At 48.0% G+C, this 19,245-nt stretch overlaps 1 protein-coding gene across 2 annotated transcripts in view; it reads left to right on the top strand.

Moving 5' to 3' along the window:
• Positions 1-17,421, top strand: part of SPNS1 (SPNS lysolipid transporter 1, lysophospholipid) — an 824,969-nt gene extending 807,548 nt beyond the window's left edge. For both annotated transcript variants that reach the window (XM_069652177.1, XM_069652176.1), the window contains exon 13: positions 15,501-17,421. In XM_069652177.1, coding sequence (XP_069508278.1) covers positions 15,501-15,589 — 89 coding nt within the window. In that variant the 3' untranslated portion in view covers positions 15,590-17,421. The remainder of the gene's footprint in view (positions 1-15,500) is intronic.
• Positions 17,422-19,245: the final 1,824 nt, after the last annotated feature.

Here is a 19,245-nt window from a genome sequence, read left to right as displayed (position 1 = left end):
ACTGCCCAACAGACGATATTCCGAAGAGGACTCCACGAAGATATTAAGGACGAACTGGCGAGAGTAGCTAGGCCTAATTCTTTCCAAGACCTGGTCTCCTTAGTCTTACAAGTAGAGTTCCGTATGGCAGAAAGGAAGGCAGAAAGAAGAAGACCACGCAGTTCGGTATTAGGACCAAACCCCTCTTCGATACCTGAAAAAAGATCTATGGAGGAACCTATGCAAATCGGAACTACCCGAGGACCTCTATCTACTAGCGAACGTAAGAGAAGAAGGGACCTTGGCTTGTGTATGTATTGTGGGTCAAACAGTCATCTATTAAGAGATTGCCCTGAAATTCCCTCCAGAAGACAGGGAAACGAAGGACCCCAACCTTAAACAGGGAAAGGGAAGGGGTGAACACCATAAATCCCTGTCACTTAGCACAATCTTTGGCGTTGGACTGTAACAGTCTTATGGTAATCAAGATACTAATAGAGTGGGAACCGACAGGGTCCGTGGAGTGCATCGCCATGTTGGACTGTGGAGCGGCGGGCAACTTTGTGGACGACAAGTGGGCCAAGAAACATCTCTTACCAAGACGACCGAAGATCAAATCTATTCCGGTGGAAGGAGTCGATGGTACCCCACTAACATCAGGTCCCATTAGTCACGAAACACAGGAGTTGAAAGTAAAGATGGCTAATCATCAGGAATACCTCTCATTCGATCTGATCAGGGCGGCACATTTTCCGGTCATACTGGGAATCCCTTGGTTGAGAAAACATAATCCCCACATTGATTGGAGTTGGAATACAGTTGACTTCAAATCGCAATACTGCGATCAACATTGTTTAACCACTGAAAACACCCCGATTATTCAAGCAACACTGCATCCTTCCTTCAGTGTCAACATGATACCAGCTCCTTATCAGGAATTTATAGATGTATTCACAGATACACAGCCTCGTCTTCTACCACCACATCGCAGAGAAGACTGTAAGATTGATCTGATACCGGAAGCAGTCGTACCTTGCGGGAGAATGTTCCCGTTGTCACTACCTGAAAAGAAGGCCCTGAAAGAGTACCTTGCCACCAACCTAGAGAACGGCCTTATTAGAGAGTCATCTTCCTCAGCAGGAGCGTCTCTATTTTTTATTCCCAAAAAAGGAACAACAGAACTACGCCCATGCATAGATTACAGAGGTCTGAATAGTCTTACGGTGCGAGACAGATATCCTATGCCATTGATGAAGGACATTATTGAAGCTGTCCAGGGTGCCCAAATCTTCACCAAGCTGGATTTGAGAGGAGCTTATCACCTTTTAAGACTCCGCGAAGGAGATGAATGGAAGACGGCTTTTCGGACACCTCTAGGACATTACGAATATAGAGTAATGCCTTTTGGACTAGTCAATGCACCGGCACAATTCCAACGATTTATGGACAATGTGTTTTCGGATATGCTATACTCCTCAGTGGTTGTTTACCTAGACGACATTCTTGTCTTTTCCGCCACCTTGGCTGAACATCGGGTATTGGTAACAGAAGTCTTACAGCGTTTAAGGAGAAACAGTCTACTAGCTAAACCTGAAAAATGCATATTTGAGGCATCCACAGTACCATATTTGGGTTTTATATTGTCTGTAGATAACATACAGATGGATCCAGCCAAGACTGATGCCATCACAAATTGGCCTGTACCCTCTAATGTCAAGGGAATCCAACGATTCTTAGGACTAGCGAACTTCTATAGAAAGTTTATCCCAAATTTCTCAGAGATTATTCTTCCTATCACCAATCTTCTAAAGAAGGGGGTGAAATTTCTCTGGGATTCCAACACAGAACAAGCCTTCCAAACTTTGAAACAATCCTTTGTAACAGCTCCGATCCTAAGACAACCAGATCAAACCTGCCAGTTCATAGTGGAAACCGATGCTTCCCTCGGTGCCATTGGGGCAGCATTATTACAAGAGGAGGAAGACGGTTTAGAACATCCTGTCTCTTATTTTTCACGCACGTTGACCACTAGTGAACGCAACTATTCCGTGTTAGAAAAGGAACTCCTGGCCATCCGACAAGCATGCGAGGAATGGAGGCATCTGCTACAAGGCTCTGTAGTACCGTTTTTGGTCCGTACGGATCATAAAAACCTTAAAGTCCTTCAAAAGATGGAATGCCGCAATTCACGACATGCCAGGTGGGCGTACTTCTTCTCACAATTTGACTTTGTGATTACCTATCTTCCCGGAAAGGACAACACTCTAGCAGACGCTCTTTCTCGGAGTATGAGTGAAGATTCAGGAGATCTACCAGAACAGGAACTCATGTTAGCAGGAAAGTCATTCATCGCCACCATAAACACATTTTTGCAACGGGTAAAGGCAGAACAACAGAACCACAAGAGTTCAAAATTGGACTTGAAGGGGAAGGGTAATTTTCTCTTTAAAAAGGAAGCTTTGTATGTACCAAACCGAGAACTCCAAGTACAAGCAATGTCCTGGTGCCATGATATTCCTTCTGCTGGACACAAGGGTCAAAGAGCCACGCTAGAGCTAACATCTCGTCAATTTTGGTGGCCGTCCATGACTAAGGATGTGAAGGAGTATGTAAAGGCCTGTCCCGTGTGTGCTCAAAACAAGTACGATTACCACAAACCCCTAGGACTTCTTCAACAAGAAAGACAACCCGAAGGACCGTGGCAACAGATATCCACGGATTTCATAGTGGAGCTGCCGGAATCCTGTGGACACACCGCCATAATGGTTACAATCGATTCCTTTAGCAAGCTGGCTCACTTCTCTCCTCTTAAAGGACTTCCCACTGCCAGCAAGACTGCTGAAATCTTTTTGAAGGATATAGTCAGGCTTCATGGGATACCTGTCAATATAGTCTCTGATAGAGGCGCTCAATTTACGTCCAAATTCTGGACAGTTCTGTGCAGAACATTAGGAATCAAGAGATCTCTTTCCTCGGGGTTTCACCCTGAAAGCAATGGGCAAACTGAACGCTTAAACGCCACTCTTGAACAGTACATACGATGTTTTTGTAACCAAGAACAAGACGACTGGTTCCATCTTCTGCCCATGGCAGAGTTCTCTTATAACAACACAAGACATACCTCCCTAGGTATGAGTCCGTTCAAGTGTACCTATGGTTATGACCCAAAGCATATACCCCTCTTTGGTATCCCTCCTACAAACACACCTTCAGTGGATCATCTACTGGATACCATACAGAGGATGCATCGAGTATCAGAATCCAATCTCGCAAGAGCACGACAAGACTGTAAAAGATGGGCGGATCAAAAGAGAAGTCCAAATCCTCAGTGGGGGGTAGGAAGGCAGGTATGGTTATCCACCAAGTACTTACCCAGATGGGTTCATCCAGGAAAGTTTGCACCCAGGTATCTTGGGCCCTTTCGTATTTCAGCCAAGATCAATCCTGTGGCTTATAGACTGGATCTTCCCCCGATTCTCAAAAGAATTCATCCTGTCTTTCATACCTCACTCCTTAAACCATATATTGAGGACCCTCATTCCCGAAAGACAAAAGGACCTCCTCAAAAGACCACAAATGCCACTGAGGAATACGAAGTTTCCAACATTTTGGACTCCAGATACAAAAGAGGTGTACTGCAATACTTGGTGTTGTGGAAGGGATACCCAAGGTCTGAGTGCACATGGGAACCTGTTAAGAACATTTCTGCTCCTCGTTTACTACGGAGATTCCATCGCCTTCACCCAGGAAAGCCAGGAGGTGGAGGCCTGAGAAGGGGTCATACTGTCACAACTCGCCTGCCTTGGAAACTATACCTAAGATGGAGACTAAAAAGGAGATAGAAGAAGGACTCAATTCCAGGAATCGCAAGGCGCATTCTAGTCTTTGGACTTTATATTTCCGGAAGTCGCTAACGCACTCGCGTTGCAACTTCCAGTGTTTTGGACAGTGTTCTCCAACGCTCACGTGTATTTCTACTCTTCCCTTCTGGCCGCTTTCCGAACGGCCTTGCTCTGCAGTTTCTGCCGTTCTCAGACGGCTGTTCCTCTGTTTGCTGTTTATTACTTACCCTCTTGGGTACCCTCTCTCTTTCCTTGCTCACAGTCCTTGCGAGGCACCTACTACTCTTCTGCTACCTTGCCCCTCCTGACTACCGGTACTTCTGCTGCTGCTCTCTCGAGGATTCTGTGGAGCTTTCGGACACTTCAGTTTCTCAAGTGCATTCTGGGACTTGTTGTCCCAGCAAGAAATCATAACCTACCAGGGTTTTTTCGGCAAGGCTTTTTCCCTGGTCTGGGGTGGGCTCCCTGGGGTCCCCGCTGCCAGGCAAATTGCATCTCTGGCAAAGTGGCCTCTAGTGGAGCTCATTCCCATCGCACCAAACCAGGGGTAAGGACGCACAAGAAGCCCAACGAATTTTGGAGACAGAGAAGAAAGGAGATACCAACGGATGAATCCTGGGACTCTGATTCAGACGGTACTTCAGCCATAAAGACTTCAGGTGAGGAGGGGGTTGGTGGAGACAGTAAGGATCAGACTGAATCTGAGACTGGCTCAGCCTGTGGAGGCTACACCAGTGGAGGCGCCCTCAGGTACCAGAGTCTCCCTGCCACCGCGGAGGGAGTCGTCTTTCAGGCCCATCGAGAAGACCCCCACGAAGTCCTCGTTGGAAAGGGTGGGGGAGGGGCTGGTGGCCATCGTGGATACGGACACGACCTCTGAAGAGGAGCTCATCCAAGTCATGGAAGAGGCCCAGCCCATCGGGAGGGATCCCGACGAGGGCGACGACGAGAGCGACGGTGTCGCAGACAAGTCTCCTCAGGAGCACTCGCTCCCGTTGTTTCCGGCGCCGCAGGACACGTCGGCTGCCATTTTGTCAGCCATCCAGTCCTTATGCTCGGAGATAAGGACTAGGTTGCCCCTTCCCCCGAGAGAGAGGTACCTGAGCCAGACCCGACGAGGGAACCGGAGCCAGGACCTTCAGAGAGCCCACCACCTAAGAGGAGGAGGACGCATCTTAGGCCTCCTCTCCCGCCTCTGCGGCCTTCTCTGCCTTCCCCCTGGTCCACTACCCACGGGAAGATACAGGCATGGACACGACTACGACGGGTACGGATGACGACGGAGGTGACGACGGGACGTGTCCCCCGTCGCCCCCTGCCCGGGAGTCCCCGCCCGACGAGATTGGATCCTTCAATGCTATGATTTCCAGGGCATCCGAGCTCTTCCAGCTCTGTCCCGAAGAAAAGAAGAAGGAAGGGTTCCTTTACCAACGGCGCGAGGTTAAAAGGAAGACGGTCCTCGCCGTACCGCTTCTTGATGACATCTGGGATGAGGGGCTCGCCCTTCTCAAGAACCCAGCCACGGCTCCTGCAAAGAGGGACCAGTTCGGGAAGAAGTACCGGGTCCCTGGCGCTGCCCACTTTTGCCTTAGGGCGCAACCTACCCCGGATTCGGTCGTTTCGGTGGCGGCCAAGAATAAAGCGGGGGGGGCATCGGCCTCGACTTCAACCTCCCCGCCGGACAGCGAGGGTAGGAAGCTGGATGCGATGGGACGACGGGTCCTCTCATCAAGGCGACGACCATCAAGGCGGCCAACGCCCTGGCCATCGTAGCCCGCTACCACAGGGAGTTGTGGTTCAAGATCGCCCCTCTGTTGGACTTCCTTCCGGATGCCAAGAGGGCTGAGGCCCTGGAAATCTTACAGGAAGGTGAGATTGCCTCGGACCACGCCATTACGGTGGCTACGGACATCGTCGACACCGGTTTCCGTCAGTTGGGCAACAGCGTTTGCCTGAGACGACGAGGATGGCTCAAGGCGACGGATTTCCGCCAGGACGTACAGACCAAGGTTTTGGACATGCCCTTCGATGGGAACAACCTTTTTGGCAAGGCGGTTGATGAGTCCCTTCAGGCGATCAAGACGGACACGGAGACGGCCCGTGCACTGGGTGTGCTCCAACAGCGACGGCCGTCCTTTCGGAGCTCCGGAGGCAGACAGGGTGCCTCCAAGGGAGCAAGCAGCAGCTCCTCTACGTACCGTCAAGCGGCAAGATCTTCATCGCAGGAGGCCTACAGGGGACGCGGCAAGTCAGGTGGATCCCGCCGTCGTCGCCAAGGTGGTCAAGGAGGCAAAGCGGCCTCCAAGCAAGATTGAACCGACCGTCGGGTTGGGCCCCAGCCGAAGCACCCCGGTGGGAGGCCGGCTGACGAAGTTTGTCGGCGTGTGGGAGTCCATCTCCACCGACCGTTGGGTGCTGGATGCCCTGGCCCTGGGGCACGCCCTCGAGTTCCAGAAGAAGTGCCCCCGCATTCCTCCCGTGGCCAGGAAGGAAAATCACGTCCCTCAACTGCTGTTGGAAGTAAGGGCGATGCTCAGGAAAGGTGCCATCAAGCTTGTTCCAAAGAGGCTTCGGGGCTCCGGAGTTTACTCAAGATACTTCCTCGTAAAGAAGAAGACAGGAGGATGGCGTCCCATCCTGGACCTGCGACGACTGAACAAATACATCAAGGCACAGAAGTTCCGGATGGTCACCCTCCAGCACGTGCTGGGACAGCTGGAGGAGGGCGATTTCCTGTTGTCGTTGGACTTAAGGATGCATACTTCCACATCCCTATTCTAAAGAGACACCGAAAGTTCCTCAGGTTCGTGGTCAAAGGGTGGCACTACCAGTTCAAGGCCCTCCCGTTTGGCTTAAAATCGGCGCCCAGGGTGTTCACCAAGTGCCTAGCACCGGTGGCGGCGCGGCTGCGCCTGCAGGGCATCCACGTCTACCCCTACCTGGATGACTGGCTCATACAGGCAAGGACAAGGGAGCTTGCCGTGGAACACACTGCGAAGACCGTCCAGCTGCTCACCGACCTGGGGTTCTCCATCAACTTTCCAAAATCCCACCTGGTCCCGTCGCAAGTCGCCCTGTTTCTGCGAGCTCAGCTCGACACAGTCGGAGGAAAGGATAAGGACCATCCAGGGAAAGGTGCAATGTCTGGTGGCCACGGACGTGGCAAGAGTGAGGTCTATCAAGTCCCTCCTCGGAATGATGTCCTCCTGCATTTATCTGGTGCGCCACTGCAGACTTTGGATGCAGCCCTTGCAAGAATTCCTCGACGCCCACTGGATCTAGCCGACGGGCAGCTTCGAGGACAGGATCCCGCTCGATGAAGCGTTCTGTCAGGCGATACGATGGTAAGGTATCCGCTCTCATCTGACGGCGGGAACAGGTTTCCTAGCCCCAGCCCACCAGGTGACGGTGACGACAGATGCCTCCCTGGAAGGTTGGGGAGCGCACACCGGGGGTCTCCACGCGAGAGGCCTTTGGCTCCCGGAGGAGAAGACACTCCACATCAACACCTTGGAGCTCTGTGCAGTGTTCTGGGCCCTCAGGTCCTTCCTTCCGTCCCTCAAGGGCAAGGTGATGAGGATCTTCACTGACAACATCAACACTCGTTTTACATTCGGAAGCAGGGCGGAACCAGATCCCCTGCCCTATCCAAGGAAGCCCAGGATCTGTGGCATTGGGCTGTCGCCCAAGGGATGTTTCTGGTATCCTTTCATCTGGCAGGATAAAAAACACCATCGCCGACTCACTCAGGAGAGAGCTGCGCTCGTGCCACAAGTGGGAACTGCGCCAGGATCAAGTGGACCGACTCTTCCGATGATGGGGCGAACCCCAGATCGATCTCTTTGCGACGGCGGCGAACTCCAAGTGCCGGAGGTTCGCCAGCAGGTTTCCCCAACCGAGGAGCATAGGCGATGCTTTCTCGTTCCCCTGGGACGGTCTGTTCCTTTATGCATTCCCGCCGTTGCCGTTGCTACTCCGGCTCGTCAACCAGCTCAAGAGGTCCCGGTGCAGGATGATCCTCGTCGCCCCGGCATGGCCGAGGCAGATCTGGTTCCCGGACCTTCTGGACTTGTCAGCGTCCACACCAGTCAAGCTGCCGATGGGCGCAGATCTTCTCTCTAGAGAAGGAGGCGCCATTCTTCATCACGAACCAGAGTCGCTGAACTTGCAGGCCTGGCTCCTGCAGCACTAGAGTTTGGAGGATACGACATCCCGGCCGACTGTAGAGAGGTTCTTGCGAAGGCCAGGGCATCCTCAACTCTCAAGTGCTACGGACACAAATGGAAGAGGTTCTCTGTCTGGTGCCGTGCACAGAAGATTAACCCTCTGCGGATTACGGCCCCTCAAGTATTGCCGTACCTATTGTCTTTGGCCAAGGCTGGCCTATCTCACGCTTCCATCAAGGTACATCTGGCTGCCGTCTCCCGTTACACCAGAACTACAGGACGGGCATCCTTGTGGTCTCATCGACTGGTGAAGGAATTTATGAAAGGACTGTTCCGATCATTCCCACCGGTGAAGGCCCCTGCCCCGGCGTGGGAGCTCAACGTGGTGCTAACTAGGCTCATGGGGGCCCCACTTGAGCCTATGCATTCAGTGCCGTTGAAGTTTCTGTCGTGGAAGACAGCATTCCTCGTGGCCATCACCTCTGCACGACGAGTGGGAGAGATCCAGGCCCTGTCTTGCAAGACTCCATACTTGACTTTTCACGACACGAGGGTGGTGCTGAGGACGCACCCCTCCTTCATGCCCAAGATGCCGTCGGACTTCCACCTCAACGAGCCCTTGGTGTTGCCAGTTTTCTTCCCGTCGCCTTCGTCGCCGGCTGAGAGGACTCTGCACTCGTTGGATGTAGCTAGAGCGCTGAAGTTCTACGTGGACAGCACAAAGCGTTTTCGGAAGACATCACAGCTGTTTGTGAACTTTGGACCTGTGAATCAAGGGAAGGCTCTCTCGAAGACTTCCATTTCCAGATGGCTCTCCGGCTGCATGATGCACTGTCACCGGTTGGCAAACCAACCGTTGCCAGGCCGTCCGAGGGCCCATTCGACCAGAGCGATCGCTGCTACTATGGCGTTCCTGTCTGGTGTGCCCCTGCTCGACATCTGCAGGGCTGCTACGTGGAGGTCGACGCACACCTTCACGAGATTCTACTGCGTCGACCGGGATTCCAGGGAGGAGTCCAGAGTCGGCCAGGCAGTGCTGCGCAACCTGTTCGCCTAAGGTGAGCCTGGTGAGGAGGTAAGAGTTGCTTAATGTTGAGTTGTTCTATTGCTTGATGTTGAGCCTTTTGCCACCTCCCGTGGTTGTGCATGTGTATACTGCTATGTATTCTTATATTCATGAGCATGTGAATCCATGCCAGACCCCATGCTGGAGAAGGAACAAGTTACTTATCTGTAACTGTTGTTCTCCAGCATGGGTCTGGCATGGATTCACATGCGAACCCTCCCGCCTACCCCTCTGCGGCTCTTCACTTGGTCATACTGCCACTTCACGTGCTACCAAATCTGAGGATGGCTGCCAGGGGCGGGGCTTAGGGAGAGGGCAGTCATTGGCTGGGGGCAGTATGACCCAGAGACCAGTGATTGGTTACTACTGAGAAAGACAGATCAGAAACAAAACTGATACTGATTTTTTTTCTATACCGAGGATTCCCGGCCTGACGACGGGGAATATTCATGAGCATGTGAATCCATGCCAGACCCATGCTGGAGAACAAAAGTTACAGGTAAGTAACTTGTTCCTTTTACATTGCACACAGCACCATACAGTGCAGCGCGATGGGGATACGTTTGTATCACCCTAGAATTTTACACATTTTTGGTTACTTTCATATATGCCTAAAGACAAGCTAGTGGCATTTTTACTGTTTTTGCATTATTTTTGGTGTGCACATTTGCGTTTACTGTGTATGGCTACTAATTGTGGCTAGTGCCCTAAAAGGGCTGTGCCACAACTGTTTTGCTTTTTTGGGCCATTTTGTAGTTTGCCCTTGTTCCTGCTTTCTCAGGTCAGGAAAGTCCTTATACAGTCATGCACTTGCCTAGGAAAGCTGCTGCTTTCACAGGCTAATGAGCCTTTGTGTGTGTGTGGCCCAGGAGGTGCGGAGACTGTCTAGTCCCAGTCCACATCACTGGTGCCAGAAAGTTTGCTACTTGGGCGGATGTGAAACCAGTAGTTGCTCTGATTGGAAAACTACTGGCTGTTTGAATGGTGCAGATCCATACAATTGGTGGGTTTGGAATTGCTTCCAGCTCGGATTTTGGCTAAGAGGACGACTCCTGCAGCCATTCTTCACATCTACATTGGAGCCAAGAATCCTTTGAAGCAGAGCAGCCCATTGATGACCTGAGGACGACATATGCATTGCCCCAGCAACCTCTCCAGTAACCGGCCTGGTGAAGCCCTGATCCTCTGCCTGATCTCTGAAGACCCTTGTCAGTGCTTGAACCCTTGGACCAATTAGTCTTGACACCTAAACAATCCAGCTTCTCAGAGCCTTCTGAAGTTTCCCTGAACTGGCGGTGGACGGCCTATCTCCCTCGTGGGCTACCTCGCCAGAACCATCAATGTTCCGCGTTCAAGCCCAGAACTTTGGTGGATGCCAGCTTGTGCGACAAGTCATCTTCTCCCTAAAATCCAGCTTCCTATTGTCAAGGAAACTTGTCTTGAAGCAGCTTCTGTGACAGTGACTGGAAGGACACCGGTCGTCGCCTGCCAGCTCTTCCCCCAACTACCACCATCCTCCTTCCACCGCTGATGGGATCCCACAGAAAATCATTTCCATTTCCTGTACTTCAGACAAGGGCAAATTAAACTTACAAAAGGACACAAGACCAACAAGGAAAAGCAATATCTATGTAAAAACCCACCATCCTATTAGGGCTCGCATCCAACACACACAAGTACCCCAAGGTACAACAAAAATCTGGAAAGAACCAGAAACACCCCCCCCATACCATGCACTTTTTTCAGGCTATATCTATTTTCATTGTAAAGAAGCAGTTGTAAGGGCCAAATACTTCCCACTAGTGCCAATTATTCTTCATATTCCCTATAATAGACCTTGCAAAGTAAAATGCAGTTTTAATCACCCCCAGTACCCGCTTCATCATTAACATTTGCCAGTGAGTGGACTGCGGGGTCAAAAGTAGCAACCCCCTCCCTTCCTTCCAACCCTCTCACCATAAGCTTCATTCATTATTTGGGTGGGGCAAAGAGTTGTAGTGAATGGGCAGCCATATTGTGAAATGTTTGGGCAATTTGCCTGTGCACATACAATAATGGCATTCTCAGTCATGTCTGGTTAATCAACCAGCTTTGATATCCAACCTGGGACTGGATCTCTTGTTCCTTTCCGAGACCTGACTGAATGAGACATCTGGCCCTGCTATTGTGCAGTCTCTCCCCCCTAGGTATGAACTGGTACATGTTGACCGGAAGGCTTCCCATACGGGCGGCGGATTGGCCATCATTCACAATACTAAGTTTAAAGTTACTTATTCTATCCCTAACCACACTTTCAAAATGGAATGTCTCCTCGTTCGCATTCTAGTCCTCCCCTACATCGACACTCTCAGTGATGCTAATATACCGGCCCCCTGGGGTGGATAGTGCGTTTTGTACCGACTTCCCTGCCCTGGCATTGGAATTTCAGACCCAATACCCCAATCTACTTATTATGGGGGAATTCAACCTTCCTAATAATCATGTCACCAGTGGGCAGATGAAAACATTTTCGGATGCAATGTTGGATCTAGGCCTTTGTAAGTGGGTGACTGAACGTACCCACCAACGTGGTAATATTCTGGACTTTGATTTTGCACCTAAGAAGTCTATTATTCTGTCTCCCCCTAGTCCTATTATCTGGTCCGAACATTGTGATTCCTCAATTTGCTCCTATTCCCTTGCAACCCATACCGGCTATTCTGAAACGCAATTGGCACAGGGTGCCCAGCCCTTCCATAACTGCTGCACTGCTATCATACTGCGGCCAGTCTACTTTATGCTCCCTTTCTACACTGGAGTATGCCTTCTCAGCCACTGCTGATCAGCTAGCTCCTCTTAGGATATGCAAGCAGAAAGCCTGCTGTTCTGAGCCTTGGTATACTGAACAGCTTAGAATTTATAGGTTACGCTGCAGACAAGCTCAAAGAAAATGGAGTGTAAATTACTCTGCAGTGGCCAAGTCTGTTTTTCGTTGCACACTCACTGCTTATCATAAGTCAGTTATTGATGTGAGGAAAACTTTTGCTTCTAATGTTGAAGGAGCCTTGAATCAGCCTAGGGCTCTCTTTCAGCTTGTTCAATCTTTATCTACCCCCGCTATGGCGGCTGCTCAGGTTACACCATCACAAGTTGTTTGTGACTCACTTTCTTCCTTATTTGTGTCTAAGATCTCTTCTATTCATGCTAACATCAACACTGGAGCACTACATCTTCCTGCTGTTGATGTGCCGGGCAAGCGCTCTTCTATTAAGGGAACTTGGTCTTCGTTTGCTACTTTTTCAGACTCAGACATTCTTGTTGCTATCTAACGCTTGAAATCTGCCTCCCTGGCTGATTCCATCTCCTTGGTTCTGTTGAAGGAAAACTTGAGTGCACTCATCTCTCACATTACTGCAGGAGTTAATGCATCCTTTATGAATGGAGTGAATCCCTCTACACTTAAACATGCCCTGGTGATTCTGTTATTAAAGAAACCCTTGCTGGACCCATAGGTGTTGGCTAATTATCGACCCATCTCATTATTGCTTTTCCTCATGAAGCTGTTGGAAGTCCTGGTCTCTCCCCTGCTGTCTACTTTTCTTGAATCGTCTTCTTATTTTGATTCTTTTCAATCAGGGTTTCTGCTGGGAAGGGGAACTGGATCAGACCTCAAATCGGTACTTGATGACCTGGCCCGCCTGGTGGACCGGGGGGGGTGTCAGCGCAGTTGTTCTATTAGACCTCTCAGCTGCGTTCGCCACAGTTGACCATCCCACCCTGATCTCTGGGCTGTCTACCGCCGGGCTGTCTGGTAAAGTACTTGACTGGTTCATCTCCTTTCTTGCCGATCGCTCCCAATTGGTCTCTCTTCCTCCATTTCACTCTACTTCGGTCCCACTTTCCTGTGGTGTTCCGCAGGTATCTGCTTTATGCCCTATTTTGTTTAATCTTGATTTCAGGCCTCTGCTGTCTCTATCCAATCCCATGGCTTTCGATATTTTTCCTACGCCAACAACACGCAAATCCTGGTCCGTCTTGACTTAAATTAGTCTGATACGGCCAGTCGGTTTAGGAAGTGTCTCTGGGAAGTGGGGGAATGGATGACGTCTAACTGGCTGAAACTAAATGGCAGCAAGACTGAGGTCCTGGTTGTTGGCACTAACTCTCCTCTTCTTTTCTGGACTAATGACTGCTGGCCTGCATCCTTGGGTCCTCTTCTGGTACCTGTTCTATCGATTAGGAATCTGGGGGGGTCATTATTTCTTACACACTTGCCATGGATGGTTAGGTTGCGGCAGTATGCAAGAACGGTCATTTTAAACTTTGCATACTTAGGAAAGTTCTTCCTTATGTGCTTGAAAACTTTCGGGCCCCTGTGTTTGCCGCACTTGTTATGAGTCGCTTAGATTATTGCAACTCGCTGTATCTAGCCCAACCACGCTATCTTATCAAACAAATTTTACCATTATACTCCTACTCGGTGTCTCCGATCCCCGTCCGCATTTCTTGTTGTGGCTTCCTGATTTAGATTGATGCGTACAAATGGACGTGCCTTCTTGGCTGCTGCCGCTAAGGCTTGGTACGCCCTTCCACTCCCATTGTTTAAGACTGTTGATCACCTTTCCTTTCGACGTCTGCTGAAAAAATGTGTGTTTTAATTCTGGTGTTAATCTACTCTGCGCACGTGTTACCGCCATGGTGCCTTCGGGCGTTTGTGCGCTCTATAAATTTGTATAACATAATATAACAACATAGCCATTTCCATCATGTACATATTAGCCTGGAACCGTGGTGGAGGTCAGACAAAAACGGATAGAAGCGGAGTGTAAGGAACTCATAACGTTAGGCCACCTTCTCCATTAATCCATATCCCGGGCAGTGTCTAAACTGTAAAAGTACCGGACCTCTAAGCCGTTACGTGCCTCCATCTTGAGCTCTATATTATCTTATGACATTTGAGGCCAACTGAGTAAAGTGTTTAAGAAGAGAGGAAAGAATAAATAAAAATATATTTCTCTCCCATATTTGTTTCTGTTGCCGCAGCTCGCCTTTTCTCCTTCTCAGTGGGCATATCATCAGGGAGCCCCCATTTATCCACACAGCTCACCAAACAGTTCCCCAACTGTTCTTCTTGGGAATCTCACAGTGAAAAGTAGAAACTAGTGCACCGATAATAATAAATAATCCTCAAAGTTAACTCTCCCCTACTACAGAATGGTTATGGGTGAAAGGATTGAATACAAAGGATCGAAATGCAATACAATTGAGTCAAAAGGACCGAGAAAAAAACAACCACATTTTTTTTTGGTGCCCCCCCCCCCCAAAACTGCTGTTTTTAGGCCAAAGACCATTAATTTTACCTATACCAAAACCCACCAAAAAGAATACGTTAAAAAAAAGGCATTCAGTCTTTTTTTTCGGCACTTTTGACTCGAATGTATTCTATTTGATCCTTTTGTTTTCGAATGAATGTCTGGACACCCTACAGAATGCCAGAGATGTTCACAAATAATTTAATTATTGAAGGGCTTCTTTGTGATCAGTGACATCATGAGTAATGCCAACTACAACAAAGTTTTCTTGGCATAGTTGTTGAATAACAATATTTCTGATGATCTCCCCACATCACTGTTTTGAACTCTCCTTGCTCGCTTCATAATATTTCTTGAAGGTATATGACAAGAAAGGGTCTAGGGGGCTGCCTAGCTACGGTATCAGAGCAAATGTTCTACAAAGCCTTTATATTTCTAAGGGCTTCCCGGGGGTCAACTCAAGCAGTCAGGGAAGGACCATTTGTCTGCAGAAATACCCATGGCTTTCTTCTCTACATTTGCCCAGGAAAGCCAATAATTTGGATTTTTGAGGTCTTGGGTTAGCTTCCTTGATCTGCTACTTTTGTCTGGCCTGTGTTGTGCTGTGTTGTCTTGCTTCCAAGACAAACGTGTTGCCCCTAAGCTATCCTTCCTCGAGTCAAGGATCCTCCAGAGAGCAGAGGAAGCTCAGCCCTCAAGCAGCTGTTTTCTTCAGTGGAAGTTCCCTTGAACCAGGAGAACTTCCAAAGCTGCTGCTGTGCTGAGGGTCATTCAGGTTTCACATGCCCTCTGGGTTGTCCATAATGGGGTGACATGTCATGGCCCAGCTACAATTTATGGAAAGCTGCCACTGCTGCGGTGAGCAACTTATGTCTTCTAATCCAAATGCAGATATGTTGCAATATGGCAGCAAAGGTTGATTGAGAACTTGTCTGCACAATATGCATACTCTTCTGGCTTAACTGTGCCCTATGTTGTTGATGTTTTTATTCAGTCACTAGTCAATTAAAGTTATTTCCCGACAGAATGAAAGAAAGCAACCTGCAATCTTTTAACTGCTTCTTTCCACGGTCATTGTGCATAACCGATAATTGTATCATTCAATTCGAAACTTATAACACCATGTATGTGTTTCACCTTTTCCTACACAACTCAGGTCTGATACAGGAGGAGGAAGATGAGCGTATCGTTGTCCCCCGGAGAGGAAGGTCTACCAAGGTCCCGGTGTCTAGCGTCCTGATCTGAAAATAGCAGACTCTGCCAATAGCCCAGCTCCAAGAATATTGCATTGGCCACTGGATTTACTTTTGCACTTTATTTCCATTTAAAGTGGTTGGAGTCTGCGAAAGAACATTGACAGTCTTACCTGGGCTAATCCCTGCACTGTAGGAGGGTGTGTGTATGTGTAATGGCTGGAGTGCTGTGGATGTGTGTATGTCTATGTGTGTGTGTGTGGTGTGAGTGCATGTTTTTGAGCGGAAAGTGGTGAGGTATGTCTATATGAAATCTTGATGGGTAAGGAGTGTTTGTGAATTTGCACACATGGAAGGAGAGTGGGGTAACTGGGGGTTTTTTGAGGGGTGTTGTGGAGTGTTAACTGTGTTTTAAATGCCTTTCACAGATGATGCTACTTAACTGAATCCTGAATCTACTTCTCTGGCACCGAAAAAGCTCAATACCCACCAGATACTACTGAGAGGCGAGTTGAGAGACTGTTATGTGAACATGGAGGTTTGAGTGTACTGCCCTGCATGGGACACGAGTCGTGTGTCTTTCTACTAGATGAACCCAGTCTGGTACCAAGAGCAACAGACCACTTGTGTTTTTATTAAAGACCACTTTTGGAGGGTGCAAGGATTACACACTTCGCACCTTTCAGAGCTGTTGTACCTTGCTCACCAAGTATGAGACAGGGGAACAGTCTAATATCTGTATTTGACCTCTTCCACCTGGAATTATAACAAATACAAAAACAAATGCAAAAAATATTAGATTTTCAAAGAGTATTGAGAAAATGCCTTTGCAAAAAAAAAATTGCCAAGTAGATTTGGCCATCTGTCTGTGACTACAGATACCAGTCATGAGCGGTCACACACCTTGGGTCTGTAGGACTAATTCTGCCTCAGATGTACTCCCCATTAAGAAGCTCCAATTTATCTACAATTCACCTTATAAATGATGCCTGGGGATGCTCTGTGAAACATCCAGTTTTTCTAAGGACAAAGGGAGGCCTTTGTGCCATGTCTTGGGAGTGCATCCTGGATACCCACCCTCCCTAGAGGAAAGCCAGATGCAGTGTAGTTCAAACACTCTTAGACTTTCAAGTGGCGCTATGATTAAGGTGTTCTCTGACACTAGACCTTCGCTCGGAATGGTCGGCTTGAAATGGGACTAAAGGGTGAGCGCCATCAAGGTAGCAGACTCGGCAGCCTTTTGGACAATATCTGGAATAGCTGTGAGTGATTTCCCTGCTGGCTGGTAATGTCTGCTTGTTGCCTTTCATCATTGAGGAGGGTGTAGGAAATATTTAGGGTTTTTATAATAGAGTGCAAATTCACAAAGGAAAAGATGTAAAGAAATGGAGAAATTGATTCTGGGCTACCAGATTGGCGACCAAGTGCCACATTGATGGAAATTTTGCCACAAGTGTGTGAACATGACTTTACTGATTTGGGAATGCTTCCTAATAATATATGAGAGAATGAGTGATGCGCCAGTCTCCGGTCAGTGATGGAAATTTGAGTGAACAATTGAGATGATCAGATTTGTGGAGAGTAGCAGCTGACGTATCCCATCCTGTATACAGGTTTCCTCTGTCTTGTATGGCTCACGCTCAACACATCTTATCGGACAGACTCTGTGTCCCATATTTACTAAAATACTCCTTCCTGTTTAACTGTCTCTTCATTTTCTGATGCTTCTTCTTGGGACCTGTTTCTTGGGTTGATTACCCTATGAACTACCCTTGTGCAGAATAGCTGCTTCTCTCTGGCTCACACGAGTCCCCTTTGTTGTTTTTCTAAGACTTTGGTACAGTTTTTGAATGTATTTTGCAATAATAAAATGGTTAATATGTATATCTTTCTATTTCATCAACGTATGTGTTAAACTATTCTTGCAATTGCAGCTCACTTGGATATATGGGGCAGTGATAGCCAGTCATAAACGTGGGTGAAGTTGTGGGAGACTTTATTTCAATTTCATCATGTTGGCTGACGACTCTATTTTAATTGTGCAGCACAAAGGTTTTAGATATACCAACAAGATAGATCAGCGAGTTAAGCATCCCAGCAGTCCTTTCTGTTCAGCTTGCAGGTTTCAGGTTTGAATCCTAGCATCGCAGACTCAACCCTTTATCATGCGTAATAACAACACCTATCGTAGCAGTGATTTGCAGCAAGAGCAACCCTGCTAGGAACGCTAGATAACATGTGATTAACACACTGTAAATATTCCTTCTATCTTGTTTTTGGTTTCAGAAATGTAAATTGAAATATACGAATGATAGACACGTTGCTTCAGCGACTCTCTGGGATGAGGTCTAGAAATCTGCAGTGTGGTAGTAATGGGAACATGTTGTCTAAAGAGTGGAAATTGTTCTAATGGCTTGGAAAACATAACATCTAAATCTTTGACTTCCATGGGGTTATGATATGGCTACATTTGGAACGTGCTACAAATTCCTACATAAGGAAAAACATTGGGTGATGTGCTGAGGCCATTTAAGTAGTGCATTGTCTGATACCGAGCTAGAGCAAGATCTTAAGTGGAAAACCAATCCAGAAAGGGTTATAGAAGGCTGTTCATTGTACAGTAACCTTCTGAAGCAGTGATATTGGTTATAATTTGAGCTTTACGTCAACACTGTTAAGATTAGCATTATTCACTTTGCGAATAGCACACATTCAATTCAATTTAAGAATGGCATTCTTCTGTGCGATCTCTTTTAAAAGACCAGTCTTCAAGCACAAACTTTGATTTATCCCATCAACTTTGCAAAAGGCCACCTTTTCGCACATGATGGTTTGAAACCATGGATCCAGGAATGTTGACTTATTTTTCATAGTCTCAAATTGAAGAGTAGTTGCTATGTGTTAGTGAAAACAACAGGTAAATTGACGAAGGGGGCATGACACTAGACCAGTGCTGTTTGATGTTGAGGAGAAACATCAACTGAGCAACTAAGGGTATATTCTAGCAGTAGGGATGGATGCAGTAGTTTCTGTGATGCGATACAGGTAAGGTTTGCTTCTCTGAAATGCACCCGGTTGTTCATTCCCCATTTGCCTTCGAACAATTCTGAAGCTTTCCTACTTTGCAAACATTTTAGTATTCACAGATTTTGGGCACAGAGGGCATGCCCAAACAAGGCATTTGTGATTCTGTGACATGCACATGCATGATCATGCAAAGCTTCAGCTTTGACCAGGCTAATTTTCTGTACCTCAACAGATGCAATCGGCAAGCAAAGTGCAACTAAGTGCTCATGCAGAGGTTCTTGAAGGTTCTGCTTCGCCGAAGGAAGAAGCATGGCGTTGCACAAAGGCGAATTTAGGTGAATCTTTTGAGCCACTATTTTTCAGAGTAAAGGGAAATGACGAAGCAGGGTCTATGTTCAGTATTAAACTGTCATATGGCAAATGTTCCAATTCTCTTCACTTTTATCCAAGAGTACTTAGAAAGCCTTTAGAGCCAACAGTGAAGTTTTTATTAGTGACTTTAGTTGTAGGATTGTTGGTCATGTTGTTAAGTAAAGTAGGGAGTCTATAGCCTAGACTGTCGTTACAGGTCATGAGGTTAGGGTAGGCTGTAGGGCGATCTTCTAGCATATTGCATGAGTTCTGGGTATTGTCAGAATGGCCATCTGTGATGAGGTTAGGTGGAGTGTTACCTAAAGTAAT

This window comes from Ambystoma mexicanum, chromosome 3p (genome assembly GCF_040938575.1).
Source record: "Ambystoma mexicanum isolate Mex_15411 chromosome 3p, UKY_AmexF1_1, whole genome shotgun sequence".
NCBI lineage: Eukaryota > Metazoa > Chordata > Amphibia > Caudata > Ambystomatidae > Ambystoma > Ambystoma mexicanum.
The sequence above is the reverse complement of the archived record's forward strand: the minus strand, read 5'-3'. Positions and strand labels throughout refer to the sequence as shown.